The sequence below is a fragment of the Bidens hawaiensis genome, unplaced genomic scaffold (genome assembly GCF_021521415.1).
Source record: "Bidens hawaiensis isolate Kalapana, Puna unplaced genomic scaffold, B.hawaiensis_p1.1 tig00025011_1, whole genome shotgun sequence".
Lineage (NCBI taxonomy): Eukaryota > Viridiplantae > Streptophyta > Magnoliopsida > Asterales > Asteraceae > Bidens > Bidens hawaiensis.
Window position 1 is genome coordinate 287,379 of NW_027493975.1, and position 11,292 is coordinate 298,670.

General features: G+C 35.2%; 3 protein-coding genes across 3 annotated transcripts; 2 read left to right on the forward strand and 1 right to left on the reverse strand.

The window, feature by feature from the left end:
- The first annotated feature begins 2,386 nt into the window (after nt 1–2,386).
- Nucleotides 2,387–4,099, forward strand: LOC143570612 (uncharacterized). Its single transcript, XM_077056222.1, has 3 exons — nt 2,387–2,429; nt 2,766–3,680; nt 3,765–4,099. The coding sequence occupies exons 1-3, from the start codon at nt 2,387–2,389 to the stop codon at nt 3,776–3,778; spliced, it is 972 nt and encodes a 323-aa protein (XP_076912337.1). The 3' UTR covers nt 3,779–4,099.
- Nucleotides 4,100–5,437: 1,338 nt separating this feature from the next.
- On the forward strand, nt 5,438–7,553 carry LOC143570597 (pentatricopeptide repeat-containing protein At2g01510, mitochondrial-like). The gene is made up of 2 exons (XM_077056212.1): nt 5,438–5,979; nt 6,693–7,553. The coding sequence occupies exons 1-2, from the start codon at nt 5,438–5,440 to the stop codon at nt 7,507–7,509; spliced, it is 1,359 nt and encodes a 452-aa protein (XP_076912327.1). The 3' UTR covers nt 7,510–7,553.
- A 547-nt stretch (nt 7,554–8,100) lies between these two features.
- LOC143570604 (RHOMBOID-like protein 1) lies at nt 8,101–10,857 on the reverse strand. Its single transcript, XM_077056218.1, has 6 exons — nt 10,479–10,857; nt 9,588–9,751; nt 9,276–9,439; nt 8,938–9,194; nt 8,416–8,542; nt 8,101–8,319 (listed from the first exon to the last, which is right to left on the reverse strand). Exons 1-6 carry the CDS (start codon nt 10,808–10,810, stop codon nt 8,197–8,199), a joined length of 1,167 nt encoding a protein of 388 aa, XP_076912333.1. The 5' UTR covers nt 10,811–10,857; the 3' UTR covers nt 8,101–8,196.
- Nucleotides 10,858–11,292: the final 435 nt, after the last annotated feature.

Consider the following 11,292-nt stretch of genomic DNA (forward strand, 5'->3'; position numbering starts at 1 on the left):
TACATATAAAATATCATAGCTTTTAATCAATTAATATGATGTCATTTGAGAACATCTCCTCATGTTTATCCAAAAAAAAAAACATGATTGTCCCAAAAACCATATACCTAAACTTTGATGATATAATTATCTTTCGAATCTTTATAATTTGAAATTTATTGATCATGATAAACTTGTTGTTATTAATATTATGTGTATGACAAATTTTTAATTGACTTTATATTTTACAATTAAAAATTGTATAATCAAGTAACATAAAAACTAAATTTAATTGAATTTAATTTGTTTATTTCATATGAATTTAATTGTCAGGAAAATGAAAAATACATACTACCATTAAAACCATGTTAAAATAATAGTGATTATTCTGAGTTAAAAAAATATTAGAAGATTTAAAGTTGCATAAAATGAATGTAGTAATTCTTATTTATAATCGTTGAAAGTAGGGCTGTCGGTTTTACCCGTAACATGAAACCCAACCCAAGAAAACTCGTACCTGAACACAAACTAACCTGACCCGAGAAACTCGAACCCAAGAAAATACTAACCTGAACCGAAGTAATTCGGGTTGGTTCTTGGGTCCAAATTCTAGGTTTCGGGTCAACCCGAAAACTTTTAGTTTTAAAATCATATGTAATTTTATGTATTAAAGGCTAAGCCTTAGGCGCTGACGTTATCAGAATTTTGTCCAAGTCGATTATTCTCATTCCACATATTATGAATCGAATGTTTATTGTTTATTATTTTGAATATAAACCATAATAAACACTTTAATCAACACTTCAAAATTCACTATTCGTCTCTTGTCAATCCATATGGAGAATACTTATTATATGTAGTAATGGATTTAGTTGGAATAAACCTATAATTTTAATGTCATATATTTGAAATAATTTATAAGTAAGAACTATATATGAAAATTGGTTGAAAAAAAGGTGAGTAGGGATATGGTATTGACAAGTGGCAATAATGGTAGGTTTTTATTAAAATAGATAGATAATCGAACCGAACCGAACCGGTTGCATAAGTTAAGAACTTTTTCTTTCAAAACCAGTTAATGACGCTAAGACCATCTCCAACAGTTTTTGGTTCAAATCAGCCACATCACTGCCACATCAGCTTTCATAAAAACCACCTTTTTTACTCCAACAATACACATTCTCAAACCATCTTTACATTTCCACATCATTACTTACTTTTACATTTATTTTTAAATAAGAATTTCACAATACTATAAAATATATATTCAAGATATGAACATACTTTTTGCGGACCGCTCACATATGAACCCGAAGAGATTAGCGATTCACATGAAAATATTTAATCGTTAAACTTGTCGTTACGTAAAAAATAGACATACAAAAAAAAATACATATTTGTATATATGTATAATATTTTAATATATTTTATAAATATGGTGTGTATGTATATATATATGTGTGTGTGTGTGTGTGTGGTGAAAGATGTGATGTTGGGGGGCTCACAATTGATGATTTTGGTGGTTTGAAAAACCAAACTTGAAACATTGGTTTTTGGTTCAAACCAAACTCTCCAATGGTTTCTTGGTTTTTAGGTTGGTTTGAACCAAACAAAAACCACCAATGAAGATGCTCTAACCAGCTTCAACTGTTTGATAAAAAACCGGTTTTGAACCGACAATTTAGAAACCGTCATATTTTCGTCACTACTTTGCAAGTTTGCATTAAACCGAGGGGTTGAGTTATAATAAGAAAATTAGTTTTCCTAGGAAGGATATGACATAATCTTGTCCATTCATTTTAAAATTGAATGGTTGAGATTAGATTAGAAAGATCATCAAGCGTAAACACAAGGGTAAGGGCATAATAGGGATAACACATTTGTTGACTTTCTCTCTCCACTTGCAAGACACATGTCAAATACCCCAATCATTTTAAAACGTCTATAACTTTTTCATACGACATTTTTTTTTAAAAAACAATTTCACAATAATAACGAGTGTTTTTTTATCTTTTATATGAGTACCATATTGTTATATACAAAAAAAATTAACGGGTTTTTTATACATATTTCATAGTTTTGATCGTTGTGTTTTACCAAAAACTGTGAAAAACACAATTGTACTTTACTATAGTGTTTTTAGGTTAAAAACGCAATTGTGTTATTTCATTAATGTGTTTTTTCTTATTGTTTTTTCATTGTATTTTCCCATTTCGTATATTATTGTGTTTATCATTGGATAAATATAAAAGCCAAGAAATGGCCTAATGAACAAAAATACCTGTTTGGCCTAATTGAACCAAATATAAAGCATTTTTAAAAACACGAACAGATAAAAAACAAACTTTGTTTGCGATCGGTGGTGGGGAAGTGGCGGTTGGGCAGTGACGGTGCCGGAGGTTTCTGTATGACCACCATAATTCCGGTGACGGAGGAAAGCCGACGAGGATGTTGGTGGTGGAAGATGTGATGAATACATTTAATTAGGCCCAAGTAAAGCCCATCCAAAACCCTCTACATTTCTTCTGCACTGCCGCTCCATAAACCCTATTCAACGTTCTTCTTCCATCCACCTGCATTTCACTTCCAGCCATGTCTATGCTCGAATTAATAACCAAAGCTTCATCTTCTTCAGACCACTCAACCACCAATTCACAATACCCCATTGTCCTCAACCCAGACCCAATTCTACTCAACTTAAAACCCCAAACCCAACATCCAACCGACCCATCAATCGTCCAACGCTGGAAAATATCCCAAACAGATTCAGATATTATCGAATTAAGCCAAACTCATAATCAAGCTCAAAAACCCTAATTCGTTCAGTAAGTCCGAATTCATCACGTTATTGAATTCATATCTCGAGAAGAACAACGATATACTCGGTAGTTTAGACGTATCTGGATTTACCCACGAAGGCTATACTAAGTCACTGTTAGAAACATTAGGGTTTTTAATTGGGGATAATGTTTTAGGGTTAATTTTAGAAGCTTGTTTTAAGTTTGAGATTTGGGAGATAATTGAAACTCTGATTGTTTGTGGGCTGGTTAACGGGCCGGGTTCGGTTTCGGTTAATTTGGTTCGGAATTTGGTTGAGAGAAACAGGGCTGATTTGGTGTGTTTGTGTGTGAAGCATGTTTCGAATCTTCAAGCTTCGGATATGCTTTTGGTGTTGAAGTTTTTTCTTTCTCCGAGTAAAGATGCTTATAGCGGTATGAGTGTTGTAAGGAAAGAGTGGGAGACGCAGACGCTTTCGGCTATCGAAACGGCAGCGGATAAAAGTCTTGCGGTTTTGCTCATGATGGCGCATGATGGGTTTACGACCAACGAATTGTGTTTGCATTATTTGGTTGCGTCGGCGAATATGGATGATGTTATGTTTTCGGCTTGTGTTGGGAAGTTAAACGGTGTGGAGATTATGCGGTTCGTGAGGTATTTGAAGAAGTGGTTGGTTAAGTATCAGAAGTTTCCTCAAGTTGGTTCGGTTTCTAAAGGTTCTAGTGCACCTGGGTTGAAGGTTTTGGAATCGGTTCCTTCGCTTGAACATGTTACCAAGTGTTTTGGGTTGGTGATTGATGAACATTTTACTTCGTTGGTGATGCATCCTGAGTTTCGTGAAGAGGTGGAATCGATCGAGTTGGTTGTGAATTTGTTGGTGGCGGAAGCAAGACTTGGTTACAATTTGGCAAACTTATGTGCAGGTTTGTAAATGTGAAGTTAAAAGTGTGTGATTCGAAATTAATTGCTTTGAATGGCATGCTAATTAAGTTGACAATTTGTTGCAGGGTTAAATCCTTAGGTTTCTGATGCGCGTGCGGCGATACATGAGAGGGTGTAAACATTTAATGAGGCTGTTTTGCAGATGACAACAAATGGTGTTTTTGGCGCTATAGATTTTTGTTTGTATTAGTGAATTTTTGAGATACTTGCTAGATCTGAGAGTCTGAGAATGTAAAGTGTAGAATACAACACTCACTATTGCATTTTCTTGTTCAAGTTTTAGATTTGTATCATGGATTCTTGAAAGTGAAATCTTTATTATTGTTTCAAGATTCATATGATTTGATTATTGTTTATTGAGGAATAGCTTTGAGATGCCATGAAAGTGTTGCCTTTTAATTTACAAACTGTGTGTTTGCTTTCGTTTTTGTTTGTGCTTTTGATTTTGACGGTTCTATCTTTATGCAACTAGTATTTGATTTTGTTTTTTGTATTTGTTATAAGAATTTAAGCCATAAGAGATTTCTCATGAGAATAGAACTGAGGTAAATACCTCAGTTTTACTAGTCTAACTTGTAGATCTGCAGTATTAAGTTACATAAGTGTTGGGTTGAAGTGTTTATGTTTGACTTGTTTTTTGAAATCATCAATGAAGCAGTGAAGCACTTGTGGTGTTTTATCAGAGGCGCATGTAACTGGATTAATATGATAAGAAGACATCTACTTCTACTATGCATGATTTTTTAGTTTATTATACCCTTCTGACCATTCAAATTATAATGACAAACGTTGGTTCATTTTTAATAATACAAAAATAAGCTTCTTAACTATACACTGAAACCAGTCAAACCCGAACTGACCCGGTTAAAACTCAGTTTCAAGCCACACATACCCAATTCTTTCCAAGAAAAACCAGTTCCAACCCGACTTAATTTTGACTTTTGTTGATCCAAACTGAACTGATTTGGGCTCAGAACCTGAATTGTGTACCTTTTCTTCCATTGCTTGCTTGAATTGAAGCCTTGAAAAACTTTCACATTGGAGAAGATATCACTAATCCTTATATCATGTATTCCGTCAAACCCTTCCGTTAAACAAGATCGTATGTTTTTATGTTTTTTTGTTAGATACTCTTTCTTTCTATATTATTGTATATAAGATCACTACTAAAACGAAATACATAATGTTAATGTAATCTTGTGTAAGTATAAATTGGGGTGTTCATGGGATCAAATAACGCATTATTTGGTTTATTCGGTTTAGATTGTTCGGATTTGAAATTTTTAGGACTCTATCCGAAATCCAATCCGATCCGATCCGAATTAGGGTGGTTCCTACCTGATCCGAATTGATTTCGGATGTATTCGGATAATACGAAATAATCCGAATAACCCGAAATAAACCTTATAACAAACATTCACACAAACGTATAATTAAATAAAAATACAAAACCGGGTACGCACACAAACAAAAGACTAATTAAATCTATGATGAATCGTAGTTCTAAAATTAAAACAGTACACGAATAAAATCAAACTTCAAATAATTATAACACGTGTTATTTATTCGGATATCCGAACAATCCGAATCCGAATTAGTTATTCGGATCGATATGATCCGAATATCCAAATAAGTATTCGGATCAGATTATTCGGGTTACATTTGCGGTTTGGTGTTAACCCGCGTGTTTTGAAATATATAAATCTTAAAAAGTAGCTTGTTTTATACTTTTACAGACATGAGTTTCCACCATCTTCAACTCCTCTTCCAACAATCAAAAACCACAACTCATCTCCACCAAATCCACTCTTTAATCCTCAAAACTGCACTCAATCACCACGAATTCATCATATCAAACTTCATACTCATCTCCTCTGCAATATCCATCGAGCTAGCCAGAAAGTTCTTCGATTACTTGCCAGTAACCCCACCTCTATTCGCCTGGAACACCCTTATTAACCACTACTCCAAGAGCCCAACACCATCTGAGTCACTCAAACTTCATACCCAGCTTCAAAGAACTACTGATCTTAAACCTGATAAATACACGTACCCGTTTGTGATCAAGTCGTGTGGACGTTGCTCGTTGTTTCCCGCTGGTGGGTCGGTGCATTCGGCGGTTTTAAAGACGGGTTTTGATTCGGATCGGTATATAACTAATACCCTTGTGAGGATGTATGCTGCGTTTGGAGATATCGGGTGTGCAGGCAAGGTGTTTGATGAAATGACTGAGAGAGATGTGGTTTCTTGGAGTTGTATGATTGCTGCGTATCTTACTTGGTATGTTGTTCCTAGATCCCACATTGATTAAATTAAGTATTTTTTATCATTCGTAGCACTAGTATGATCAACATTCTATCGTTAATTAGTAATTATTATAGGGCTGATTTCCATTAAGCTTTTATCGAACACATAACCGAACGGAATATCTTGTTAGTGTATGTTCATTAAGGAAATGAACTTGTTCGTGAATGGTTCACGAGCACATACGAAGGAACACAAACAATGTTTTATTTGATTTGGCTGACCGAGAATGGTCAGTGTTTGTCGACGGTTCGGTCTGGCTACCAAGTATGTATTGGTGTTTTTTCTAGCACTAATATTCATATGTTAATACACATATAAATTAATCACACAATACTCATATAAATTAATCACACAATACTCATATATTTTCGTTTTATAATTAATAAATTTGCTTAAATCTATATGATAAGATTAGAAAAGTCGATAAAAAAATATTAAAAAACCTTAATGAACGAGCATTAACCAACACAAACGCACGTAAACGAGCACTTTATTGAACTTTCACGAACACAATTGAACAAACATGGCCTCTGTTCGTGTTCGTTCATTTACTTAATCGAACAAAATTCCTTGTTCATGTTCGTTCATTAATTAAACAAACGAACATAAACGAAATTTCTGCCGAACAGTTCGTCGAACGTTTGGTTCGTTTACAGTTTGACTTATTAACAAACCAAATTATGCAGCAAGTATCCATTGGATGCATTATCGGTGTATCAAGACATGAAGCTAGCAAATGTAAAGCCGAATTCTGTAACTTTGGTTAGCCTGCTGTCTGTTTGTTCTCATCTGGTTAACATCAAAATGGGCGAGTCAATCCATTCATACATTGTCACAAACGATATCGACTTGGATGTGTCACTAGCCACAGCACTCATTGAGATGTATTCAGCATGTGGCTACATTGAGAAAGCATTATTAATCTTTAACTCCATGAATGACAGAAATCTGCAGTCTTGGACTATAATGATTACTGGGCTTGCAGAAAACGGGCACGGTGAAGAAGCAATCTCATTGTTTAACCAAATGGAAGATCTTGGATTCACACCCGACACCATTTCATTTTCTGGGATTCTTTCTGCTTGTAGTCATTTGGGTCTTGTTGAAACGGGTCAAAGGTATTTTGACCAAATGGTGAATCTTTACAACATTCAACCGACAATGGAACATTATGGATGCATGGTGGATATGCTTGGGCGAGCTGGGATGATTGAAGAAGCATATCATGTTTTAAAAACCATGCCAATGGAACCTAATTCTGTTATTTTAAGGAGCTTTATTAGTGCATATAAGAATCATGGAAGTAGGGTTAGCTTCGATGACAGTTTGGTGAAGCTTTTGTTAAAGATTGAGCCGGATCTTGGGTCAAACTATGTGATATCTGCTAATGTGTCTTCTGATTCTGGTTTTTGGAGTGAGGTTGATGACATAAGAGGTGCCATGAAAGGTAAAGGATTGAAGAAAGTTTCGGGGTGCAGTTGGCTACAAGATAACCGTAGTTGATGAAGTAGTTTTGACATGTAAATGAACCGAATGTTTAGTGAACCATCTTTTGGGAAGTTCGTTTATTTAACTTAATGAACAAACCTGAACATGTGTGCAGATAGTTCATTTTTTATTTAACTTAATGAACAAACCTGAACACGGTGCAGATAGTTCATTTTTGCTCACTAACATATTTCTTGAATTTATTTCTTAGTCACTAGTAATACTAATTGACCTTCATTTGCATATTCGTTCGTTTTTGAAGCTTGTATTTGACCTAACCTTTTAATCCTCTTAATGGTATATAACTATAACTGGGATGTTATTGCTTACTTTCAAAATGATGGATATCGCTAAATCATGTGATCATGATGGTATACTATGAATATTGTTGTCTACTTTTATTGGCGTTCGTGAATCATGTTTGTTATCATGCCTATGTTTGATCACAAAAATCTTTCAACTTTATGCAATGTGTTACACTTCTCTAATTGTAGCATGTACACGAGGATTGAGACCTAACATAAATACATACTATAGGAAGTGAACTGTAGAATGTGAATCAAAACCATTAAATACAGATAAGTTTAAGTTGGTATACCATATCCCTCAAAAAGTGTTCAGTATTATAACACAAAATAATAAAATGAATCATATCATACAAATACAGTGTTTGTAAACAAACATATGTACCACCACTAGCAATCACCGACAAAGCTGACTGCAAAGACCTCGAATCTTAGACTGGTTTGGGTTGTCCAGCGTATAGGTCCCGTTTCTACCACTACCGGAGCAAGTTAACGTATACTGATTACCCGTTTGCTCAGACTGTCATGTCACATCATTATCCATCAGTTTCAAATCCAAATTAATTTTAATAAAAGTTAAATGTAAAACAAATGTGTTTCAACTTTAATAACTCACCATGCAGGACACAGAATCCGTGTTGCAACTCCACCGTGAAGTAGGTACACAACTCATGTAATGACACCAAGAACAATGATCATTCAAGTTGACTCCACGCAGAAGCGAAACAAGCCCAACAATCATCCTGTATAAAACGGGTCCAATATGCAAAATAAGAATTAATAACAGACAATCCGTGTGGTTTGACCATGTTGCTACTTCAGTCCACAAGTTTTTAAAAATTTGGACTTTAGACCAACTGTTTGCACGAACGTACTGTTGGTCCCTAGAATGGATGGGCTTTAAATGGGTGTAAAATGAGTCAATGACCAAAATACCCTTAATAAGTTGGTCATTTCACACTCACTGAACAGAACAAATTAACGCCCATCCATTCGAGGGACAAACAATGTTACATTCGTGCAAACGGTTAGGCTATAGTTGTAATTTTTAATAGCTTGTGTATTGAAGTTGCAATATGGCCAAACGACAGAGACTATCCGTGTAACTAATTCCTAATAAAATTAGTCACTTTCTTACCCGACCACCAAAAGGATAAGTGAAACGAGCCAAAGGACTCGTTGATACGTCTTGTATTTAGGTTTAGCTCCAACTGTAGCATAAGCAGGCGCGTATCTTTGGCTAACCCATCCGAATTGGGGACGCATCAAAAACACGAACCCGAGAAGAAAACCAGAAGCGAACCCACCAAGATGAGCAAAATTATCAACATGTGGCAGAATCCCAACAGCCAGATTAATAGCAATGATGATCACAAGAGTCAATAATGCTGACACCTGAACATAAAAGTAACAAACTTTTAGACAAATTATCTTTAAAATGCAGTTGATGAGAAATGTGAGCATTTGATCAAATACCTTATTCGCATATATAGTCCAATTAGTTATAAGTTCAGAAAGCATTGCACCCAACAAACCAAAAACCGCACCCGAAGCACCGACTGATATATTGGACTGAAGGAAAAGTGCAGACATTAAACTGCCACCAAACCCTGAGATCACGTAAAGCAACCCAATGCGTACTGCAAATGTACAAGAAAATTAATAAATTCGGTTAACGTTTATCTTTAATAAGAAGGTTACTTTAACAATGATTTCCGTATTAATTATTAGGTAATGAGACATATATTGATGATGAATAAACTTTAACATCATAGCTAATGCACTTACTGAACCCGAACTCTTGCTCAAGTCGAATGCCAATAACTAAAAGACTCAACATGTTTGCCAGTAAATGAAAAAGTCCACCGTGCAACCAAATGCAAGTAATCAGACGCCAAACCTGGTGATCATCAACCACTTTGCTCACATCCAAAGCCCCCATTTTTTCTAGCCTAAAAAAAAAGATATAAATATCAATTTTCAGATTACCAGTATACAAATAACCTTTTAAAAGCACCTGCTATACAAAGAAATATACCATATAAACCTATTTAGACAAAATGCCGTGTTTTGATGATTGTTAATGAAAAATTGCTATAAGAATTCATGACACAACTGTAGTAAACGCAGCCATAAAAGTACAAACTCGCGGCAAATTGATGGTAAGAAAACAGAACCATATGAAGTTATGAACAGATTCACCAAATCAATATCAATACGAGCTACCCGAGATCGAATCGATAAAAAGCTCAAAATGATCTGAGCCTTGTCGAGTTCAAGCCGAGCCCTAGCCTCAAATAAAGTGCGTTTAGTTACTGAGCCCGAACGCAAACCTTGTATGGGAAGATCATTTAGGCTCATTGAGCCTTAACGAAGCTTGTGTATTTATTAGATTTTAACTCTTTTGCACTTCCAAGTATTAACTTCACGAGCTCAAGCCGAGCTTAAAGGCTAAACTTATTAATGTTTTTTTCTCAAAATGTATAAAAATAATTAAATAAATAATAAACGAGCCAGCCCGGAGCTATTGGAAAAGAGCTTGAAACGAGCCAAGCTCGAGATCCCACAAGTCAACAGGAGCCTAGTCAAACTCGGGCTCATTTACACTCCTAATCTGTTGCCTATACAATCTACCAATTATCCAATTGTGATATTACAAACATAGATCAAGAGATTTACGTCAAAGAAGTCGGTCCCAGAAGCGGATTCTCCTTAAACGGCTGAAACGACAATCTCTTCAAGAAGGTAGCGATGCAAGAGACCGAGTTTTTAGGACAATCATTGACATACATAGTAATAATAAACAGCACAGTATCTGCTATCACAAAACTTGGGATCAACCATGGGAACCACTTCTTAAAATGCTTAACCTCTCGCAAAGGAGATGGTGTTTGAGTTTGATTCACCGCAGGCGATGATTCGACTTCAACCGGATGGATGATGTTTCCGCCTCCGAACCCGCGTCTAGAGTTGACTTTTATACGGAAATCCGGCTGCCGGGAATCATCCATTTTTGCCGGAGATAATAATAATAATAATAATAATTGAAGAAGAATATTGTGATCAAGTTTGTTTAATATAAAGAAACAAAGAAAGAAAGAGCTGTTATTTTTAAATGTGTAAACAGAGGTGAATTTGTATTAAACACCCTCATGTTTGGGTTATGTCTTTATCAGCCTATATGATTTATTATTCTTTTAATAAAGTACAAGCTTTGTCGTTTATGTTTCTTTATAAATTATAATATCACGGTCGTTCAAGCCATCCGTTAAGTTAGATCACATGCATGTCACGTGAGGGCACACCAGTCCTTTTTTACTAACTCTTTGTTTATTTTTTGTGAGATAAAGAGGTAGATAAGTAGTAAAATGACTGTTTAACGCTCATGTGAGATGCATGTGATATGACTTGACGGATGGGTTGGATGACTGTTTGATAAAAGGGCAAGAATGTTATAAACTAATGACAATGGTTCTTCTTATTTTTATAAATT

Excerpts from the sequence above, each read along its gene's own strand:
- LOC143570597 (XM_077056212.1), top strand. The coding sequence starts at position 5,438 with ATGAGTTTCCACCATCTTCAACTCCTCTTCCAACAATCAAAAACCACA. Across the intron at positions 5,980-6,692 it reads ATTGCTGCGTATCTTACTTG|CAAGTATCCATTGGATGCAT; the intron begins GTATGTTGTTCC and ends CAAATTATGCAG.
- LOC143570604 (XM_077056218.1), bottom strand. The coding sequence starts at position 10,810 with ATGGATGATTCCCGGCAGCCGGATTTCCGTATAAAAGTCAACTCTAGA. Across the intron at positions 9,440-9,587 it reads TGAGCAAGAGTTCGGGTTCA|TACGCATTGGGTTGCTTTAC; the intron begins GTAAGTGCATTA and ends GTACATTTGCAG. Across the intron at positions 8,543-8,937 it reads CTTATCCTTTTGGTGGTCGG|GATGATTGTTGGGCTTGTTT; the intron begins GTAAGAAAGTGA and ends CGTTTTATACAG.
- LOC143570612 (XM_077056222.1), top strand. The coding sequence starts at position 2,387 with ATGACCACCATAATTCCGGTGACGGAGGAAAGCCGACGAGGAT. Across the intron at positions 2,430-2,765 it reads GGAGGAAAGCCGACGAGGAT|CCAAACTCATAATCAAGCTC; the intron begins GTTGGTGGTGGA and ends TATCGAATTAAG.